A 23,935-nucleotide genomic window follows, 5' to 3' on the forward strand; every position below is an offset into this window, starting at 1 on the left:
ATAATTTACCTTGTTCATTAGGAAGAACTGGATATTAACAGGAGGCACTCATTACATTTGCCTTAACAAGAATTGTGGCTGTATTTGTAAAATTGAAAAAGATAAATGTACTATCCAAGGATAACAATATATTATTCTAAAGCAATTTTTTAAGCTTGAAAAATTAGCCAAAACCTAATTATTAGTGTTCCTCCAGAAGATTAAACATTAATGAAGAAAAATATATTTATGTGATGCCAGTGCTTAGAAATTATGAATTCCTTGTAAGAAATATGTTTTATATATCTCATCCTCCTTTTTGTACTTAAAAAGTAGGCTTAATAAAGAACCATTTATAGGTCAGGTGGCATTTCTTTTTATTGAATTGAATATTAAGTCTCGTCTTTATAAAAAGGCAATATTTTTCTCCCCGTGGAATATCTCTCATAACTGCAACAAAGCTTTGTCCAGAAAAAGTCAACGATCAATACACAGGACACAGTATGTTCCTATATATTCTCTGGCAAGAGAGCATGACAATATAAGCCAAATAAATTTAGTACAAGGAAATATTTTTTTAACTAAAAGCAAACTGCTTTTCATTGAATCTTTTTTTTTTTTTTTTCTTATTTTATATCAGATAAGTTCTACTCTTAAAGCTTAGGTTAAATTGGGAATACAAGTCAAAAGCAGACCCAAGATAAAGACACACAGAACTGCAGTTTGCAAAAGTAAACTCAACAACACAGTTAAAATTAATTGGGAAAACTTTAATGAATAAGCATCAAATGCACTTACATTGGTAACTGCAATACTGACAACTGCAACATTTTAAATAGTCTTCTTAATAAAGGTCAGTGATTTTCTTTCTTCTGGGGAACGTGGAAACCCAATTATGGGGCCAGTCCAGGTCACCACGCTGTAGTTAATACCAATATCTAAGCAAGCATTCACATTCACATCTATAATAAGGTAGATTATGAACCTCATATCTGAATTTTAGCAGAAATTTCATGAGATAATTTAAAGCAATGTCAAATTTTTGAACTGTAAACCCATAAAAAAAAACCCTACACTGGGATCACTTTTTTTGCTTCAAGTATACCTGGTGTGAGTATACAGGCAATTTTTCTTTCCTAATTCCTTGAAAAACTCCCGCAGTAAGTCTTGTGTCTTCTTTACTATGGCTGGGTTGTTTTTAAGAAAGATTACCAGCTCTGTGGTTAGTTTCCCACAGTTTATAAAAATCTATCAAAAACATCGTAATTTACAAGAAAAAAAAAAAGCTTTTTTCTAAAGTCTGCAGGAACAAGAAAGAAATAGCACATCTTATTTGTATAAGGATGAACACTTAAAGCTAGTCACACTGCAGGGAAATCCAATAAAGTATTCAAAAACTCTAAAAAATGAACAAACGATACATGTTTACTTCCATTGCTCCAATGGTCCAATGTCAAATCTGCATGAGAGTGGTGCTGTAGCAGTCTGCTGGTCCGATTTAAGAGTTCAAGGTCCTTTTTGTGCATTTGGCCCACTGATGTCCATATCCGAGATAATTTAGTTCAAAAGACAGAAATTAGGGCAAAGACTCCATATAACAAAGCACAAGGATATGCTACTAGAAGCTGTTGTCCTTCCATGGCTAATGCAGAAATAAAAATTTTGGAAGCAGAAAAACTACACCATCCAATAATTCCAGCAGTGAGAATGATTCCTACCATTCCTCTGTAACCAACAAAGAAAACAGGGGAGACAAAAAAAGGCAATAGATGAGATTAATTATGTAAGAATCCTCCAATAACTTATTCTAAAGAAAAGTATTTTAAAATCTACATGTGGACATCTGTATGAATAATTAAGGTATTTTTCAAGTGCTAAAATGTACCTCACAGTAAATTCAATGATGCAGAGTGATATCATGTGATAAAAATCTCATTTATAGCTTCATTTTGCTCCTTTTAGTAATGGGTTTCTCAGCCTTGACACTGTTGACATTTGGACTGGACAATTCTTTGCTGTGGAGCTCTTCTGTGCATGGTTAGGATGTTTAGCAGCATCCCGGGCCTCTACCCATTAGATGCCAGCAGCTCCCCTCCAACTGTGACAACTAAAATTGTATCCAGACATTGCCAAATGTCCCCTGAGGGGCAAAATTGCTCCCAGATGAGAAACGCTGTTTTAGTAGAAAATAGCTTCCTCTGTAAAATTCAATTATAAAAATACTAATTCTTACAAATGAGGAGAGTGAAGCACTTTATACACTGAAAATTCGAAGCATTTTCATCCAAAGCAGTAACTCTGTAGTGCCATCAACTTGCCAGAGTCTAGTACCAATCAAAGAGTAGGGGTATGCTCTTCTTAAAATATAGAGTCGCTATGAGTCGGAGGGAAACCCTGGTAGCACAGTGCTTAAGTGCTATGGCTGCTAACCAAGAGGTCGGCAGTTCAAATCCGCCAGGTGCTCCTTGGAAACTCTACGGGGCAGTTCTACTTTGTCCTGTAGGGTCGCTATGAGTTGGAATCGACTCGACAGCAGTGCATTTGGTTTTGATTTTTATGAGTCAGAAACGACTCCAAAATAACTGGATTTTTTTTTTAACAAAACTTTACTGTTTGTAATGTCTGTAACCAGCCACAAGGAGGAGCTTGAACTGTTAAGAGAGAATCTGCACACAAGCCACAAGGAGGAACTTTACTGTAAAAAACCACACTTTTGTTTTTAACCTAGCCTAAATTATTTAAAAATTACAAAAAAGCCTGCTTACGAGTACATTTGAGAATATGGTAGGCAAATAACATAGTTCAGTTTCAGTTAAAAAGCAGCGAAATAGAGGGTATTATTTATTGTTCATACATTTAGTACATGCCCAATGGCTTAAAGAAACCAGATTTGGTCTAAAAAATATCAACGAAGGGGTAAGTCTTGACAATGTCTTGACCTGTTATGACAATGGCAAGTAAACAAAAAACTAGTGAAATTTCATAGGCATAAAATCTATACCTATATGATACGTAAAAACAGAGATGGCATGAAAGATTTTAAATTTGTTTTCATTTTCCATTGTACATTAAGCAATGTACACACAAGAGGCACTATCTGATATGTCTGCTGAATCAATGATTTATTCCCACCAAACAAAATTGGTCAATCAACCCCCAAAATAAAGACCAGTACTTACTGCAAAGAAAATATTACTGCAAAGCTGGAAAGCAGGATCATTGGAAGAAGACAATATCCAAGGACACTTGCCACACAACCAAATGAAACACCTGTCATACTCATTAAGTTTAATAAGCAAAACATTCCTAGACATCCAATTGCACTGATCCCATATACATAGCCAAACTGGATTTTGCCAGCCTATAAAGAAAGGAATACAGGTTAAAAGGCAAATAATACTTTATTTCTGGCTGTATTTCACTTAAAATGAAACATGTAGAAGATAATCAATTAGCGATCAACTATTCAACATCAAGATACCTAGAGAGGAATCTCTTCTTTACATAACGAAGTACGAGACTGAACAATTGGCTTATACAGCCTTCTTAAGAAGTTTAAAGTATCGCCTCCCAATATACAGACACTTGGTTTTACACTTTCCAGTTTGCACTTGAGTATGGTATAGACTTGAACAAATAAAGAGAGAAAATCGTTGCACAATCACCTGAAATAGCAGATTTCTAAAAGAATTCTGGCTGATGCTAAGCAAAAAAGAAACTACAGAGACAAGATGCAGAGTCATTCAGAAAGTTTGGATAATACTAATATCACTTGAAAGCAACTAATTCCACCAAAAATATCCCAAAGCATTTCATTCTCATTTGCAGATGCAGCCATCATCTTTTTAACAGTAGAAATAATTTTGTCATTTGCTTTATTGTGGTGTTAGAGGAGCCAGGAGAAAGGAAGCCAGGATAAGCTGGAACCCAGAGTTTTGTGATGAATGGAAGGAGAAAATAAAATTGATCAACAACCAGGCAAGAGGAACATAATGGAAGATGATTTTTTTCTTTCATATTTTTCCAAATTGTTGGTTGACTAAAAACAAAACCACAACAAAAAAACCTCACCAATTCTGCTCTTGTGAGAGACATCACTGACAAAACTTAGGACAGCACAGGTTGGAACTTATACAAGATACGTACAAAGAAACATTTTATTAAGGCCATACTACTAGTAAAACTGGAGCCCTGGTGGCACAACGGCTAAGAACTTGACTGATTACCAAAATGTCGACAGTCTGAATCCACCAGCCGCTCCTGGATACCCTATGGGGCAGTTCTACTCTGTCCTATAGGATCGTTATGAGTTGGAACCAACTGGACAGCATACGACAACAACAACGTTTAATAATACTAGTCCACAGAGAACCCTTCAAGAAGTTCCTTGTTTGTCACATTTTTATCACACAAAACTCAATGGCAAGAATTATGTCAAGTGGAAAAATCTTTGGAATTTTTGTTGGGTTCAATATTTTATTTGTAAATATGTGATTTAGGGTGCATGGTTTGAAAAAGCTCATCTGGGTTCATTGATGAATGTGTTCATGTAATAATCATAAAACCTTATACTTGTATAGTGCTTCTATCTTTTCAAAATGTTCACACATACTCTGTCTTGTTTTATCTCCAAAACAATCCTATTAGGTGGGCAGCACAGGATGGGGCTACCAGATGGGGCTGGAGGATTAAATGATTTGTTCAAGGACAGAATAGGAGAACTGAGATCAAAGCCAGTTCTTCTGACTAAAAATCCCATCTCCTATCTATTATGTTATTTATTTATCCCTTGTAATTCAGAGACATAAATCAAATATTAACAATTATCTTTATAACCAAGAAACAATACAAAAATTTTTACTTTTTGAAGATATGTTTCAATATTCTGGGGAGAAGAACTAAAATCAGTCATCCTTTAATGATTCAGTTCATTAAAAATTAATATACAGAAAAATAACCACCATCACCAGTATAAGAAAACACAACCCCAGGGTCTAAATTAAAAACAAAAGCAAAAAATCCAACAACTAAAAAACAGAGCAACAGACTAAAAAAAGTGAAAAATAAATTTTGATAAGGGACTAAAGTTACATGTGATTTATTATTATTTTTTCCCTAATAATTGTACCACATCTTGCAACAAGAAATGATTTCTAAATCTGCTCTACTTATTAAGAATGGAAAAGTGATGGATAGATGCAAATTCAAGCAACTCAATACTGTTCAAAACACATTAAAGACTTTGTAGTATACTCAGTCTGGAAATGGCTTTTGGCGGAAAATATAAAGACTACTTTTTAGTCTTATACTGACCGTTGAAACTAAAGTCTTACCAGTAACAAAGTGGCTCCAAAGGCAAGGCAAAAAACCATTGGTCCTGCCAAATCAGTCTCATTCATGATGCTGCCATCTGCTACTTTTAATGGATGCAACACTGTAAGTGTTTTTTGCCAGATGTGGTCAAAATTGATACCTAACTCTAAGAAAAAAGAAAATATAGAAATACATTAGGATTTGCAATATACCTTTAATTTATCAGAATTGATACTGGAGCAGGAGACAAAGTGAAATAGTCAGTATTAAAAGTGGATAAAGCAATAATGGATGATATTATTTTGTTGAGTCACAGTACCGGTTTTCATGTGGAGTTTATTCTACAAGCATCAGTCTCCAGTTTGGTGCTGCAAAAAGTATGAATATGATGGAACAGAAATCTATTACAGCTCTCAGGTATGACAGCATTGTGAAGAATACACACACAAAGGACATATGCAAGAGGTTCTTTACCTGGAGATTCAGGAGCACCTGGTAGCCCTATGAAATTGTATATATACTATGTCTCCACGCACACGTGGGCATTTTTCTGAGGTGAGCATCCACAAATTTCACTATACTTTCAAAGGGTATCTGGCCCAAAAAATTTTTTTCAGAACTACTGCTCTATGGGTTTTTCAAGTTCATTGGAATACAAATTGAAAACCACTATACTTTTCAGTAATGTCATTAGTTCTGCCAGCGTATTTCCATGTACAAAAATCAATACCATGGCATTTCCTTTCAGTTCTTCTACCAACAGAAGTTAATCAACAACCTGAAGTAAAATTTTATGCTCACGCCAATGTAATTATATTGACATATTATCATTTTATAATGGCCTATTAAAAATCTAAGGAGCCCTGGTGGCACAGCAGTTAAGCTCTCGGCTGTTAACCAAAAGCCGCTCCACAGGAGAAAGATGTGGCAGTCTGATTCTGTAAAGACTTACAGCCTTGGAAAGCCTATGGGGCAGTTCTACTCTGTTCTGTTAACATTGCTCTGAGTTGAACTGCCTCAGTGGCAACGAGTTTGGATTTTTGGTTTATTAAAAATCCGGTCCCCTCTGGCACTATGTGGTTTCATATATACTATTCAAAATGGGTCACTTAGTAGAAAACTTCTTTTCTACAAGATTATTCTTTTAAAGAAAGGGTAACTTGCCAAACTAGGATTTGTTTTCACTGGCTATCTAGATACTGTAAAGTACTATATAATACAGTAACCAATTCTACCTTCTAATAAAGGCGGCTCATCCTCGAAGCTGTTTCCATAGAATGACTGAGGTGTAGTTGGAGTGTATGCCTGAGTTGGCTGGAAGATCTGCCCAGTGTATGGCTGCTGTGGCTGCACCATGTCTGGAGGGACAAATCGGCCTTGTTGCGAGTAGTCATAGCCACCATACTGTCTGTAAATCAAAGGAAGTCACATTAATCAGAAGTATCTTACCTCTGACACCTGAAAGCAGAAATCTCTTAAATTCCTAAATTTTCATTTTGACAGCTAGAGAATCTCAGTCATGCAATTCCTAGGATATCTGGTTTGTCAGTTTTTATAAATGGTAGTTCAAATGGTTACTAAGATAAAGCTGATTATCTCTCTACAATAAAATGCTATCTGTTTTTATAGAGAATCTGCCTGATGAGGCTAACACCCATTTATGCAGAACTTAAGCATTTTACAAACCACGAACTGAGAACATATTAGAGGGAATCAATAACTGAAGATTTAACAATCTTGTTTATTTTTCCTCCTTAGTGAGCATTCATAATATAAAGATAAGATGTAAAATAAAAACTAGGAAAGTTTAGGATGACAGACTTTGTACTACATATCATGTAATTTTTCCATTGTAATTTGGATCACCATTAAATGTACGATCATTATACTTTTACATTTCACAAGGGGGGAAATCCCTTTAAGAACAACCATCAATCAAAGCACAGAGTGGAAAAGCCAAGCTTATTCTTTGTGTAAACCCTTGAATATAAAAGAACAGTATCATTAGCACACCTTGCATTTAAATAATGCTTTTAATTTTTCAAAGTACAGGTATCCCCCGCTTTTCGAAAGTTTGCTTTATGCCACTTCACTTTTACAAAAGACTTACCTCAGTACCTATTTCACCACCTGTTGCTGTCGAGTCTATTCCGACTCATAGCGACCCTTAGCGATCCTATAGGACAGCGCAGAACCGCCCCATAGAGTTTCCAAGAAGCAGCTGGTGGATTCCATCTGCCAACCTTTCCCTTAGCAGCGGTAGCACTTAACCACTGCACCACCAGGGTTTCCAAAAATTTCACTAACCTAAAGAAATCTAAAGAGGATTTTTGCTTTTATGAAAAAAGGCAAAAAGCAAAACTGGCGTTCAGTGTTTGTTTTGCAGTGAGCAGTCCAAGGGGCAGATCGTACCCCGAGCAGCTAGCTAGAGCGCCCTCGCTAAACTTCCCGGGAACTATACTCAGCATCTCAGCACCAAGCTGCCATAGCTTTGCACTGTGTCTGTGTACACTGTTAGTGTTATTTTAGGGTTTATGTGTTATCTGATACGATTTGGTAGGTTATTTTTTAGGTCTGGGAATGCTCGAAAATTTCTCCCATGTAAATACATGGTGATTGCTTCTTTGCTTTATACCATTTCGGCTTAGGAAAAGTTTCATAGGAATGCACTCCATTCGGACAGTGGGGGGAACCTGTAGTTATACACCTATTGTCTCATCCGGCAGACGTTAGGGTAAAACTTGCATTTTAGAGGGAGAGTCCTATTACCATGGCTATCTTAATGACAATGATAGGAGGGTATGGAAACCGTATCTTTAAAACTGTTCCACCATTTTCTGCAAAAATATGAATTATTTAAATTGATGAGGCTAATCTAAATATTATATCATAAAAAGTACAGAAGTAAAATAGTTTCTTTAAAGGATACTTAAAAATTCAAAGCTGAGAAGTCTTAATCCTTAATCTAATAACCTTTTAAAGACATTCCCTCTTGATAAATGTAAGTCTAATGACCTCCATTAACATTATCTGAGATTTTAAAATTAAATCTAATCTTTAAATTAAGCAAGCACCTTCACTTCAAAAAAGCAATAGTAAATTTTCAGCTACTCAGAGCCCTTAGAGATTCCAGTGTGATTTTCAAGACTTCCCACATTAATCCAATACATGCTTAAACAAAATAGTATTTATTTTTCTGGCGATAAAATAATACTGAATTCAATTGCAGCATTATTTTAATAGAAAATGCTAGAAAACAAAACAATGTAGTTATCAATAAATGTACAGTGATATGGGTATATAATAAATTACTATATCTCTGTTAAAGGAATGATGTAGTTTTATGTGCATGGATATGGAATGATAATCAAATACTCAGTGGGAAAAAAAGCAACGTTTGAAATTGTGCATACTATATACAATCATCATGTTTTTAAGCATGGGAATATATATAAGAAGGGAACCTGGAAAAAGGGAAAAGCAGAAGATGTAATTTTCATGTTATAAACTTCTATACCTTTAAAAATGCTGTACCATGTGCATTTATTGAAATTAATTATAAAATATAAGTTATATATAATTGTAGTTGTTAGATGCTGTCAAGTTGGTTTCAACTCACAGCGACCTAGAATATATAATACATCCTCAAACAGCCAACCAGATGTATTGACACAGTGGCTGCAACAAGGCGCTCAAGCTTAACAATGACTGTGAAGATGGCACAAGACCAGGCAGTGTTTCGTTCTGTTGTACATAGGGTCCCTATGAGTCGGAACTGACTGGATGGCACCTAAAAGCACAAACTAATAATACATAGGTATATACTGACTAATAAAAATTTCAAAAACATATCATCTCATTATTATCCTCACTACAACCCTAGGAAGTAAACACTATTGTCTTCCCCACTATAGATGTGGAAACTGAAAACTGGGTTAAAAAGATTTGCCCATGCTAGTGGAATAGTTGGTAGAATTAGGACAAGAATTCATATTTCCTGATTTAGCACAATATGCTATCACATTGATCTCTGTTAAGATTTACTAAAAAAAAAAAAATCCACCTTTTAGTTTATGAAACAGGTAGTAAAGCTCCACATAGAGGTTTCTACAATCTGCATAAACAGATTGTATTCTACTCCCTGGAAGAGACAGAGACAGAGCCGGAGAGAGACAGTCTGTCCTGTCAGCTGTTCCTTCAAGTAAAAATGATGTCCGATGAAAAAAGGGGCCAGGTTAGCTCACAATTCAAACAACTGTACTTTTCCCACAGACAATCACTGTATTTCAGTGTGGAGTAAAAGTGCTTTATGGCTAGTTTGCATTTTGTCACACAGAATATTAAAAAGGCGTTTATGTAAGAGTTGGGATTTAATAAAACTGTAATGCTTACTGTTTCATCAAAGACAAGTGCATAGTGATGAAGAATATAACGACTACTAAAACAATTTGCTGCCACTGTCTTGATTCATACTCAGGTACCAGCAGTTTTACCAAACATTGCTTTTGCAAGGTCACTGCAAATGTCTATACACATAATTAGGTAAATGGTGTCTTGGTATTGTTATGGAAATAGTTTTAACCTCACAGACCCCCTTAAAGGTCTCAAGGAGCCTCTTGGGTCTGTAGTTCATACTTTGAGAACTGTTTAAATTCCATGTAACCAAGAGAAATATTAAGTATATGATATTTTCAAATGTGGCAACACCATTCCATCTTCAAGAGGCAAGGTGAGAAAGACCACAGTATTAAACACCATGGAATTTAACTACTTTCATTTTCTAACAGGACATAGAAAAACATGAATTTACTCCCACTGGTTTTAAATTAAAATATGGCTGTGGCAGACAAGATCCTTAAGGAGCCCCGATGGCACAATGGTTAAGCAACTGGCTAACTGAAAGGTAGACAGTTCGAACCCACCCAGTGGCTCCATAGGAGAAAGACCTGGCAATCTGCTCCTGTAAGGACTACAGCCTAGAAAACCCTATGTGGCAGTTCTGCTCTGTCACATGGGGTGGCTATGAATTGAAATTGACTCGTTGGCATCTAACAACAATAAGACAAGATCTTTACAGATTAAACCCACTTTCAAGAATACTCTCTACCAACAACAAAGGCTCTAAAAGCCTCTTAACATATTGGGCTGGCTATCTAAGTCCATCTTCAAATAGACCATAAAGGTACTATCAGTTAAGTCAAGGTTCAAAAAATACTAATTTCACTACTTTAAAAAATATGCAACTGATATTATTATATAAAGCTAGAGTATAATGTGGGACCTGATCAACATGGCATTCTTATAACTCAACAGATTATGATCAAAGGACTTTTTTGCTTTTCGTTATTGTTGCTTTTTGGGAGGGGGGTGGGGGAGAGGATATGTGAATGTATGAACCATACTTATAAAGCACCAGTAGAGAAAACCATGTAAAATGTTACAGCTCACTTTGTAGGGTAAATATGCAGAACTCTGGACTCACAATAAGTCAAGTCAAACTTAAAAACAATCCAAGTAAATATGTTATTTGAATCTAGATTTTCATCAATATTAGAAAGCTAAAAGTTATCAACTGATCTTTGCTATCAAGTTAGCAAACAGAATATTATTTGATAAGCTGAGTTGGACACTTAAAATGTTTTTAAGTCAGATCTAACTGAAATGCATATAGAAATGAAAAAGTTCAATTTTTCATAGTTAGAAATGCAAATGTATTACTGCTGATACATTAGGCTTCTTGTTTTTCCCAGCATCACCTATAAACCCATATTTGTTAGACGGCATTGAGGATTATATAACCACTGGGAATAAACTTAACCATTAATGCGGAAGCAATGCTTACTGGTACACAATTTAGTTGGTATGGAATTTTGAGGAAAACAGCTGGCAAGTGAATAACTAAACAACTCCTGTGTGGAGAACTGAAATGAGGCGATGATATACGGAAAGAGAAGATAAGTCACACCTTAAATAATACAAGCATGGACATGACAGAAAAGAAAGGCAGAGATAGATAAACCTGGATGGTTGCAATCTAAATCAAATAGTTCTGTTTGAGTCCAAGCATCAAATCACTGGGTTAGAAGCAGGCTTGCAAAAAGAGACAGGTTTTCCAAAGCCCTGTTGCTGCTATAGACAAGAATTCCTTAGATGGCCCCTGACCAATACCTCATTTATTTGCCCTCCCATACGTGGCATTGTGGTTAAGAGCTACAGCTGTTAACCAAAAGGCTGGCAGTTGGAATCTACCAGATGCTCCTTGGAAACTCTATGGGGCAGTTCTACTCTGTCCTATAGGGTCACTTTGAGTCAGAATCAACTTGATGGGAACAGATCTGTTTTTTTTTTTTTTTTTTGGTTATATACAGAAAAGTCACCAAAAATACATATTAAAATAAGAAAAAAAAAAATTCTAAAAATCTCTCAGTATGATTCTTCCAATTCTGCCAAATTCATTTAAAGAGACAAACCTAATAAATAATTAGGAATTTAAAAGGAAAAAAAAGTGATTCGTAGAGGTATCTTTCACATGCTCGCTTCCATTTTTCACCATGTTAAGTTTTAGGGGGAAGAAAAGCACTTAGAACATGTCATATTAAGCAGATTCAAAGAGTCTGTGTAGTACCAAGTAGAGCCTATCCAAAACACATCATGTTGTGGGACTGAACTGATTTTTGGTTTATTTTGTTTTAAAAATTCTTAGGCAGTCTCACTCAGATTTATTAATTCAAACACATTCTAGTGTCTTGCAGACTGGCTGGGTACACAGGCCTCTCTCACCATTATCCTGGAATGGTCTTCATGGTTTTTTTTAATTCAGGGTCCATGGATGAAGATCAGATGACACATGAACTGCCTGAAGTTATATGCACATTCGTGTGTGTTTAAAGGAGTGTATGGGTGTACTTCTGGGAAATATGTCCACAGTTTCCATAACATTCTGAAAGGGGTCCCGAACCATCTAAAAAAGGTTAAGCAACACTGGTATAGGAGACTCCTTTACTAGACGGGAGGCTGATAAGACTATTACTAAGGTCCTAAGAGGCCAAGAATATGATGTCCTAGAAGAGACTGGCAGAAAGGCTTCAGTTAATGGTTTTTCCATAAAACAACAGGGAATATAATGATCAGTTTTTTTAACAGTCCAGGGTCTTAAGACTTTGAGTCCCCATCTTCAATCTGCAAATGGCAACTTGAGTGGCATAAGGTTTTGGAAAGAGTAGTAATATAAATGATTATCAACCGCTACATGAAAACAACCTGATGATTCATGATAAGGAGCCTAAAATGATAAAGAATGTCACTAAGCACTTTCAATTAACATTGATGAAGTCTGAAAGTTGTACTGATCTAACTACTAAACAAACCTTGAAGATATTTTAATTAGCTGGCCTGGTGAACTAAATAGCCTGTCTTCTAGGTACCTGAAGATGCCATTTACATCTTAAATGATGTAACAATATTATTACTGAACACTGTTCCTCAGTGTGCTACTTCTCTATCCACTGCACACCTGAAGATTCTGCATAAGATACTGAACAGGGTAATCTCTTCATATCCAAACAACTTGCCCGGATCTCTCCAGAGAAGGAAGGAAAATTATGAAAATGCACATTCCTGATAAGGGACATAGTCACATACTCAGTTTTAGGAAGAAACAAATACTCTGTGTACATGCTTTCACTGCAATCTAGGCTAAACAAATTTTCAAAGTTGAAAAGTTACTTGCTATAGGGGCCTCCACTTCCGCCGTAATCATAGGACTGCTGTGATTGGTCATCGATGCTGTAACTTGTCTGGTAAAAATCCGTGTTGAGATTATCAAAGCCTGACATTGCAAATGATCTGCAATAAAAGAAAAACGACAAATACTACTTATTTCTAGGGTCCTAATGAATTCGTTCCTGACACTTAGGGAAAACGCAAAACAGTCAACACTTCGCTTAAGTAAACCAACCCAGAAGTCAGCAAATGTTTCTTACGGGATTTTAGGGAGCAGCATTTGAAGGGCGGGCCTTGGGGAAGGGAGTGCTAAGAAAATGTCCAGTCTCTCAGTCGACGTCCAGGGAGACATCTCTACCTCAAGGAGTGGATACGCCTTGTGTTAGTGATAGGGGGCCGGGGGGAGTGGTTCCAGAAGGGTCTGAAACACCAGCTACAAAGATGATTTCTCACCTTGAGACAGCTACACAGCGCGACTCCCTCTTTGCAAATTAAGGCCCGCGGCCTGCCAGGGAAGTGCAGAGCGCTGGAAAGCGGCGCCTAAGATGCAGGGACCACGTCAGAATCAAGGGCCTGAAAGGGAGCAAGTGTCTCAGGTGAAAGAACCAGGGCGCGGCGCCGAAAAACAGCGAAAAGCCGTGCTGCACAGGTATGGAAAGAAACCGAAAAGTGCGTCACGATCCTGCGACACTCACCAAGCGCAGCCGCGGCGGCGGCGGTAGTTGCAGCACCAGCAGTCCCAAGCCCCCACAAATCTCAGTTTCGGACCCTAAACTAGCCCTGTTGCTACGTGTCACAGGGCCAAAGAACTACTTCCGGGGCATACACTCTCGCGCAAGCGTATTGGCGAGTTTTCGTCTTCTTTGGTTGGACGCCGGCGGGGACGCTGAGATAGGGCATGCGCATCATCTGCCCACTCTGAGGCGGACCAATGGGAAGGGGGAAATTGCTTCCAGCTGTGTAGTTACAGGTGGAGCCAGGGAGGCGCAGGCGCAGCAATTACTAGTTACTAGTTTTTTTTTTTAGTTGCAAGGAACTCAACTTTGGTGACACTATGCTTAAACCCTTAGCTGCTAACCGGAAAGGTTGGCGGTTGGAACCCACTAGCGGCTCAGCGGGCGAAAGGTGTGCCAGTCTGCTTCTGTAAAGAATTCAGCGTTGGAAACCCTATGGGGCAGTTCTGCTCTGTCATATAGGGTTGCTCTGAGTTGGAATCCACAGCAACGGCTCTTTTTGTGGGGCGCGGTGGGGGTTAGTCGGGAGGAGGAAGTTCTTAGAGGCAGACTGTGGAGGAAGGCATGGAAGCGCTAAAGTGAAAGGGATACACCTTCTCTCTTGTCCATAAATGACAGAGCCTGGGTCTCTCAGATTTTACTGTAATTCAGGCACTGAACTAAGTTGTTTATATGTATCACTGTATTTATTGAGATAGTTACCCTATTGCTCTCCTTTTGTAGGTGAACCTATTAAACATTTATTCATTCAACGGTGCATGGCAATTATGCCAGCTTCTAGAAATGTGTTGTGGTCAGGTGCCATGAAGTCGGTTCCCACTCATAGCGATCCTGTGTACAACAGAACTAAACACTGCCCTGTTCTGTGCCATCCCCATAATGGTTGTAATGCTTAAGCCCATTGTTGTGTCAGTCCATCTCATTGAAGGTCTTCCTCTTCTTCACTGACCCTCTACCAAGTATGATGTCTTTCTCCAGTGACTGATCCCTCCTGACAACATGTCCAAAGAATGGATACATAGTCTCACCATTCTTGCTCCTAAGGAGCATTCTGGTTGTACTTCTTCCAAGACTGATTTGTTCTTTCTTTTGGCAGTCCATGGTATACTCAATATTCTTCTCCAGCACCACAGTTCAAAGGCATCTGCTTTGGTCGTTCTTGTTCATTCTCCAGCTTTCACATGCATATGAGGTGATTGAAACCACCATGACTTGGGTGAGGTGCGGTTTAGACTTCAAAGTGATATCTTTGCTTTTCAATGCTTTAAAGAGGTCTTTTGGAGCAGATTTGCCTAATGCAATGTGTCTTTTGATTTCTTGACTGCTGCTTCCATGGGTGTTGATTATGTATACAAGTAAAATGAAATACTTGACAACTTCAGTTTTTTCTCCATTTATCGTGATGTAGCTTATTGGTTCAATTGTGAGGATTTTACTTTTTTTTATGTTGAGGTGTAATCCATACTGAAGGCTGTGGTCTTTGATCTTCATCAATAAGTGCTTCCTCTTCACTTTCAGCGAGTAAGGTTGTGTCATCTGCATAATGAAGGTCGTTACTGAGTCTTCCTCCAACCCTGATGCCCTGTTCTTTTTCATATAGTCTAGCTTCTCAGTTTATTTGCTCAGCATATAGATTGAATAGGCATGGTGAAAGAATGCAACACTAACACACACCTTTCCTGACTTTAAACCACGCAGTATCCCCTTGTTCTGTTCAAACAACTGCCTCTTGATTTATGTACAGGTTCCTCACGAGCACGATTAAGTGTTCTGAAATTCCCATTCTTCACAATGTTATCCATAATTTGTTATGATCCACACAGTCGAATGCCTTTGTGTAGTCAGTGAAACACGGGGGAACATCTTTGTGGTATTCTCTGCTTTCAGCCGTGATCCATCTGACATCAGCAATGATATCCCTGATTCTGAACCTTCTTCTGAATCTGGCTTGAATTTCTGACAGTTTCCTGTCGATATACTGCTACAGCCACTTTTGAGTGATCTTCAGCAAAATTTTACTTGCGTGTGATATTAATGATATTGTTTGATGATTTCTGCATTGGGTAAAATGAACTTTCTTGGGAATAAGCCTATTGATCTCTTCTAGTTGGTTGGCCAGGTAGCTGTCTTCCAAATTTCTTGGCATAGATGAGTGAGTACTTCCAGCGCTGCATCTGTTTGTTGAAACATCTCAATTGGTATTCCATCAATTCCAGCCTTGTTTGTCGATAATGCCTTCAGTGCAGCTTGGACTTCTTCCTTCAGCACCATCAGTTCCTGCTCATATGGTACCTCCTGAAATGATCGAACATTGACCAGTTCTTTTTGGTATAGTAACTCTTGTGTATTCCTCCCATCTTCTTTTGATGCTTTCTGAGTCATTTCATATTTTCCCCATAGAATCCTTCAGTATTGCAACTGGAGGCTTGAATTTTTTCTTCAGTTCTTTCAGCTTGCCTTCTTCCCTTTTGGTTTTCCATCTCCTGGCCTTGGCACATGTCATTATAATACTTTGTCTTCTTGATCCACTCTTTGAAATCTTCTGTTCAGTTCCTTTACTTCATCATTTCTTCCTCTTGCGTTAGCTACTCAATGTGCAAGAGCAAGCTTCGGAATCTCATTTAACATCCACTTTGGTCTTTTCATTATTTCCTGTCTTTTAATGATCTCTTTCTTCATGTATGATGTCCTTGATGTCATTCCACAACTCGTCTTCAGTCATTAGTGTTCAATGCATCCAATCTATTCTTGAGATGGTCTCTAAATTCAGGTGGGATATACTGAAGGTCATACTTTGGCTCATGTGGACTTGTTCTAATTTTCTTCAGTTTTAACTTGAACTTGCATGTGAGCAATTGATGATCTGTTCCACAGCCAGCCCCTGGCCTTGTTCTGGCTGATGACATTGAGCTTTTCCATTTTCTCTTCCTACAGAGGCAGTCGTTTTTTGATTCCTGTGTATCCCATCTGGTGAGGTCCATTTGTAAAGCCACCATTTATGTTCGTAAAAAAAAGGTATTTGCAATGAAGAAGTCACTGGTTTTGCAAAATTCTATTATGTGATCTCTGCATCATTTCTGTCACTAAGAGCATATTTTCCAACTACCAGTCTTTCTTCTTTGTTTCCAGCTTTCGCATTCCAATCACCAGTAATTATCAATGCATCCTGATTGCAAGTTCGATCCATTGCAAATTGCAGAAGTTGGTAAAAATCTTCAGTTTCTTCACCCTTGGCCTTAGTGGTTGGTGTGTAAATTGAATAATAATAGTAGTAACTGGTCTTCCTTGTAGGTGTATGGATATCATCCTATCACTGACAGCGTTGTACTTCAGGATAGATCTTGAAATGTTCCTTTTGATGATGAATTCAATACCATTCCTCTTCAAGTTGTCATTTCTAGCATAGCAGACCATATGACTGACCAATTTAAAATGGCCAATACCAGTCCGTTTCAGCTTACTAATGCCTAGGATATCAATGTTTATGCATTTCATTTTTGATGACTTCCAATTTTCCTAGATTCATACTTTGTACATTCCATGTTCTGATTATTAATGGATGTTTGCAGCTGTTTCTTCTCATTTTGAGTCGTGCCACATCAGCAAATGAAGATTCCAAAAGCTTGACTCCATCCTCGTCGTTAAGGTCGATTCTACTTTGAGGAGGCAGCTCCTCCCCCATCGACCTGTGGGGCTCATCCTCCAGCACTATATCAAACGATGTCCCGCTGCTATTCACAATGTTCTCACTGGTTAAATCTTTTCAGAAGTAGATTGCCAGGTCCTTCTTCCTAGTGTCTTAGTCTGGAAGCTCAGCTTCTAGAAGTAATATGGTGAATACAAGCTAGATGCTGCCTGCCCACGTGGAGCTGGTGGGGAAGAGGTGTAATCAAATAACATATAAAAACTGGTCAGATTGTTACTAGTATTCTTAACTGCTCCATAATTCTTTGAAAGGGTGTAATATTTATCTAGGAAGAAAGGGAAACCGTCTGAGAGGGTGATGTTCAAAAGGGTGAGTAGGAGTTACAGAAAGTTGTAAAAGAAGGACAGAGAAGAAGGGTGTGAATGTTTCAGGCAGAGGCAACAATGTGTGCAAGGCCTGGGATGAGGCAGAGCTTGGTGTAAGGAAAAGTCTAAATCAATTTTGACACCATTTTGGTTCAGATGATTCTTTGGTGATGGTGAGCGGGGGGCGTGGGATGGGATGCCCTGTGTTTAGCAGCATCCTTGGCTTCTACCCACTCCATCCCAGTTGCACACTGTCCCTCTCCCCCCCTCACCAGTGGTGACCATCAGAAATGTCTCCAGACATTGCCAAGTGTCCCCTTGTGCTCAAAAATAATGTGGTTGAGAATAGCTGGTCTAAATGAAGTTTGGGGTACCTGGAGCGTGAAGTGAGTGGAGCCACACAGGACCTGAGCCTGGAGCCACAGGCACAGGGCAGGATGTACAGAGCCTGTTGGTTCTAAAGAAAAGTGCGAAACCATTGAAGGTTATGAGTTGATGAGTGACATAATTAGATTGTTTATTTTGGAAAAGATTGCTTTGGCTGCTATGTTAAATCAGTTTCCTAAGGTAGTGGAGGAGCCCTGGTGGCTCTGTAGTTAGGCATTCAACTGCTAACAAGAAGGGTGGCAGTTGGAATGTATCAGCTGCTCCTTGGAAACCCTACGGGGCAGTTCTACTCTGTCCTATAGGGTCGCTATGAGTTGGAATCAACTGGATGGCAATGGGGTTTTGGGTTAAGGTGATGGTGTACTGATAACCCTAGTTGCAAATCCTACCTTATTGAATGAGCAGAATTATCTTCAAGGTTCATTATACTAAAACTTACACCATCAGCCCTTGCATTATATCGTGGGACCAAAATAGTACGATTCTCACAAATGAAGCTAGATCATCACTCTGGGGAACAGTTTCCAAAGAAATAATAAAATCTCACTCCTTAGAACCTTTGTCTCAACACACACGTGCACACACACACACTAAAACAAACAACAATAAAGAAAACAAATAAAAATCATACTCCCCTGCAAATAAAAATAACAGCAAAAGGACAAAACAATAACAAAAACCCAGGAATGCACTCTAGAGACCAACAGGCAGTTACCCTTAGAGATTCTCTCCCTCATCAATGAATTTCTGAAATCATTGATTCGTGTGCTTTACCACTTAGTTTAACATTTATTAATGTTGGCATTATCTGCACCACTTTAGGCAGAATGATCACACATCCTGGTTTTTTGAGGTCAGTCCCATTGTTCCATTTTATGCTTTTCCCAGCATATTTATTAATATTGTTCCCTTTTCAACCTCTAGAAGTCTCAGTTTGGTTGATAAATTAGATGGATATACTCCCTTCAAGCTATATTATCCAAGAGACTGAGCTATAATACATCGCTTCCTCTACTTAATGATCTTATGTTTCAAAAAAATTCTAGTCACTCTTTCATATTCCAGTGTTTCCATTTCTCGCTATCCAAAAGTGACATCACTCTCAGATTTGGATGAAATAAAAGAATATGAGCATTAAAAATTGTCTGCTTAAGAATGAATTTGTTGGATACAGATGTTATTGAAATTGTACTTCCTTCTGTGAAAACAATTACCATATTTAATTGCCACCCCCACGGCATCTCCCATTCCCCAACTGAGAAACCAAACAAGAACATTAAATTACCTGAATAAATCTTCCATGTTGTTTATTTTCCTTTGAAATATAAACCAAAGTATCCCACAGAAGCACCTGGGGGATTTTGAGGTCAGTCAATTTCATGGCTAGTTAGGCAGGCCTTTCTTTCTGGAAATTTGTTTTGTGTTCTTCTCCCCCTCCCCCAATCATAGGCCCCAGAAAGTTATATTAAAAAACTGGAGTACTTATTAAATGTGCTGAACTCTGTTAAAGCCATTGAGCTGGCTTCATTAAGAGTGAAAACCTCAACCAGAACAAGAGATGAGGGAACATAAAATGGGCTGGTAACAGCTGCCCAGTCCTTCCCCAGGACCTGATGTATCAATCACCAGACTTGTAACAAAAACGGAAAGAAAATTTTACCCATGGATTATATCTTTCATTTAGTTTGACAATCATGCTAATATATGCAACAATACTTTCACATACCTCAGAAACACACAGAAAAGCTCTTTTCTTGGGATGGCAGTGAAATTGTACTTAGATATTTGAGAAGTTCTTTCTTCCTTCTTTGCTTTACAGTAAATATGTCATGGGGAGTTGGGCCAGAAAATTATGGTTTGAGTATGGGCAGTTTTCCCCTCCCAGAACTCTTCAGCTGTATCACAAACTCCAGACGAGGTGGGGATTTGGCAGCTGCTCAAGTGTCATGTTAGGTTCAACAGGGAAACCTGATCGTTCTGTTAACAACCAGTACTGACGCTGATGGTCTGTTTTCATTCTCTCTGTATATTAATCATGTAACCCCATATCCCAATTATGACAATTACATTTTCCCCAAATTATTCTTAAAAAAAAAGAATTTCCTTATTAAGTCACCTCTGTTGCAGATGTTATTCCAATTCTGCCTCTGTGATTTCAATTATTTTACTTTGAACAGTAAGTTCTTGTTTTGGAAGACACATGTGCCTGTAACAGCATTGTATGCTTTTCAACAGGACTAGTTTAAAGAGAAGCAAATCCATTTAACCCTGATTTAATAATTATTCTTGGGACTTTGGCTTCTATGCTGCACGCACTGCATGTTGTAAAAAAGAAAGCCTTTTAAAGAACTTTTAAAAGCAGTTTTTCCATTGTGGAGATCACACATATCCTGTTAAGTGACAAATGAAAAAAACATTTCTAACATTAGGTGGATGGGTATTTTGGCTTGGGATAAGAATTTCATGCATGGCATTGGAGGTTTTATATCTCAAATAGGTTAGACAGAAGAGAAGATAATGTAGAAGACAACATCAGAGGATTTGAGCTGTACTCTTGTGATGGCAAAGCCACTCATACCAAAGGTACAAGTGAAGCCTATGAAAAATGTAACAGTTATCACTGTATAAACTTACTAGGCACCAGGCACCACCTGAAATATTTCACACATATGAACTCTACTCCTCAGAACCACCCAGTGGGGGAGGTACTAGTATTACTCTCACTTCACACATCAGAACACTGAGCACAGAGTGTTTAAATAACCTGCCAATCATTACTAGCCTAAAAAAAAAAAACCAAACCCACTGCCATCGAGTCTATTCTGACTCATAGCAGCCCTATAGAACAGAGTAGAAGTGCCCCATAGAGTTTCCAAGGCTGTAATCTTTACAGAAGCAGACTGCCACATCTTTCTCCCAAAGAGCAGCTGGTGGGTTCAAACAGCAGAGCTTTCAGTTAGCAGCCGAACACTTAACCAACTGCGCTACCAGGGCTCCTTATCATCACCCTAGGAAATGTTAAAACTGAAATTTGGACCCAGTCTGGCACCTGAATCCTCGCACTGAACACCTGGCCTGTATTGTTATTGTTTTATGAAATGCGAATATGGAAAAAGGCAATATTTCTAATTAATGTACTACTTTATCTAACCCCAACCAACCCAGTGCCGTCGAGTCAATTCCGACTCATAGCATGTGATTATATGCGATGTGAATTACTATATTAACTATTGCAATTAAATATTATATAATTGCATCCCCAAATGTGTATATATTCAAATGGACAAAAATTATTTTTGTAATCTTTTCATTGGGTAAATGATGGGTCTCCTTATATTTGGGTTTGTCTTGTATTGGTCATGCATTTTAATTAATACAGCATGTGGCGAAGGATACATTCTCTGGAGCCTGACTGCCTGGCTTTATGTTCTCCATCACTTACAAAATGAGTTTGCAACTATTGCTGAATCAAAAGAAATAGGACTTTTGTCAGGAACCAGAATGGATTTTTTAAAAATTGTAATATTGAATTTGAACAAACTACTTCTGAGACCAATGACTTATATTCACTCTTTTTCTTTCCTGCAGATTCTATATTATTTTATAATTTGACTTTTTGTGTGTGTTTTTTTTTAATTTTTATTGTGCTTTAAGTGAAAGTTCACAAATCAAGCCAGTCTCTCATATAAAAATTTATATACACCTTGCTATATGCTCCTATATGAGATAGCACACTCCTTCTCTCCACCCTGTATTCCCCGTGTCCATTTAGCCAGCTTCTGTCCCCCTCTGTCTTCTCATCTCCCCTCTAGACAGGAGCTGCCAACGTAGTCTCATGTGTCTACTTGATCCAAGAAGCTCACTCCTCACCAGTATCATTTTTTATCCTATAGTCCAGTCCAATCCCTGTCTGAAGAGTTGGCTTTGGGAATGGCTCCGGTCTTGGACTAACAGAAGGTCTGGGGACCATGACCTCAGGGGTCCTTCTAGTCTTAGTCAGACCATTAAATCTGGTCTTTTTACAAGAATTTGAGGTGTTCATTCCACTGCTCTCCTGCTCCCTCGGGGGCTCTCTGTTGTGTTCCATGTCAGGGCAGTCATCAGTTGTAGCCAGGCACCGTCTAATTCATCTGATCTCAGGCTGATGTTGTTGTTGTTAGGTGCCATCGAGTCAGTTCCGACTCATAGCGACCCTATGCACAACAGAACGAAACACTGCCTGGTCCTGCGCCATCCTTAAAATCGTTATTATGCTTGAGCTCCTTGTTGCAGCCACTGTGTCAATCCACCTCATTGAGGGTCTTCCTCTTTTCCGCTGACCCTGTACTCTGCCAAGCATGATGTCCCTCTCCAGAGACTGATCCCTCCTGACAACCAGGCTGATGTAGTCTCTGGTTTATGTGACCTGTTCTGTCTCTTTGGCTCATAATTACCTTGTGTCTTTGGTATTTATAATTCGACTTTTGATATTATGGAATGTATTAAAAAATATGCTCTTCATCTTTGATCCCAGATTTTCCACCCACATTTGGCTTATATACATTATAAATTTTAGACCCAAATATCTTTTGATATCAGAAACTACTGGTTTAAGAACTATCTCTACATTAGAACACTTGTACTTGAAAACTGTGAACAGTGCTACCCATAGCTGATTTTTTTAAATCTGTTCATTCTACTTCAAACATTAAAGAAGATGTGTTCATCTTTCTGCCTTGTCTCCCTTTCACTCTTCTCTTTCCCTAATACAAAGAATTTAATTTAGCAGTAGACAACGCGTAAAATGAATTACGTTGTGGAAAATCTGTTTATTTTCAAAGAGAGAAAATGGCTCTGTCCCAGTCAAGCAAAACAAATGCCATAAAAATTTTAGTGTATAATGTTTCTTAAAAGCATAGAGGCATCAGTTTTTATTACACTCAACAAAAGGGCAGCCTGGAAATTCCTGCAAGTGTAATAATATATTATGGTCAGGAGCCCTTCAGGCAGTGAGTTTTTTATACTGTTCTGTTAGAATTCTTCATGACTATCTCAGTTACAGATACTTCAAGCTCCTACAGCCTATCATTGCAGTTTAACTATTTGCCGTTATAAAGGCTGTCATATTAAACTCTATTTTGTTATAAGGCAGTATTTCCAGGGTGAGATATTGCTACGCTGGGAGCTTAAACCAAATAAATTTTCATTCTTGCTTTAACTTTATCTCTTGCCTTTTGGAGTACATATGCCCAAGCAACAGAGTTCTAATTTCTCATCTGGATCTGGATTTCACATTAGCGCCTTGGTAATAATAGTGTCTCACCCAAGTGTGAGATAGGACCCTGAGCATGAGACAGGCAGACACTGTGGGAGAGCATCCTAGCTTCCTGCTCATGTGCACCAGCACACCCTTTTTATCATCATTCCTACTTTATCTGTTTATTCTTTCCTGAATGTTGGAGGATGTATATTCCCTGAACCGCGGCTGGAGAAGCTTATCTTGTGTCATTCTCCTATTGTGGTTAGGCTGACAAGTATAGCAGGGGACATAGGTCTGTGCATTATGTAGAAAAACATTTAGCGCTGCCTGGCACACATAAATATAAAGTAATATTTATTAGTGACTTGAGTGGGTTTTGTGTCCCCTCCAAAAAGACTTATTCAACCCTAGTACCTGTGAATATGATCTTATTTGGAAATAGCATCTTTGCAGATGTTACTAATTGACATTAGGTCATATTAGAGTAAGGTGGGCCCTAATCCAATATAACTGGTGTGCTTGTAAAGAGGCACAGAGACAGAAACACTCA

The 23,935-nt window shown here is 38.2% G+C and overlaps 1 protein-coding gene across 2 annotated transcripts; it reads right to left on the reverse strand.

Annotated features, from left to right (window-relative positions):
- Positions 1–314: 314 nt before the first annotated feature.
- Positions 315–13,836, reverse strand: YIPF5 (Yip1 domain family member 5). 2 transcript variants are annotated; one of them, XM_049873975.1, is made up of 7 exons: positions 13,710–13,836; positions 13,468–13,587; positions 13,018–13,137; positions 6,528–6,700; positions 5,313–5,458; positions 3,159–3,340; positions 315–1,704 (listed from the first exon to the last, which is right to left on the reverse strand). In XM_049873975.1, the coding sequence occupies exons 3-7, from the start codon at positions 13,125–13,127 to the stop codon at positions 1,542–1,544; spliced, it is 774 nt and encodes a 257-aa protein (XP_049729932.1). In that variant the 5' UTR covers positions 13,128–13,137; positions 13,468–13,587; positions 13,710–13,836; the 3' UTR covers positions 315–1,541. The 2 variants fall into 2 exon arrangements, with proteins under 2 accessions (XP_049729932.1, XP_049729931.1); XM_049873974.1 differs by lacking the exon at positions 13,468–13,587 and having other exon boundaries at positions 316–1,704.
- Positions 13,837–23,935: the final 10,099 nt, after the last annotated feature.

Source organism: Elephas maximus, chromosome 2, assembly GCF_024166365.1.
Source record: "Elephas maximus indicus isolate mEleMax1 chromosome 2, mEleMax1 primary haplotype, whole genome shotgun sequence".
Lineage (NCBI taxonomy): Eukaryota > Metazoa > Chordata > Mammalia > Proboscidea > Elephantidae > Elephas > Elephas maximus.

What these genes read in the sequence shown, in the direction of transcription:
- YIPF5 (XM_049873975.1), bottom strand. Translation starts at nt 13,127, where the DNA reads ATGTCAGGCTTTGATAATCTCAACACGGATTTTTACCAGACAAGTTAC. An exon ending in AGTGGAGGCCCCTATAGCAA is followed by an intron (nt 6,701 to 13,017) that starts GTAACTTTTCAA and finishes TTTGATTTACAG; the next exon opens with ACAGTATGGTGGCTATGACT. An exon ending in TGAGCCGCCTTTATTAGAAG is followed by an intron (nt 5,459 to 6,527) that starts GTAGAATTGGTT and finishes CTTTTTTCTTAG; the next exon opens with AGTTAGGTATCAATTTTGAC.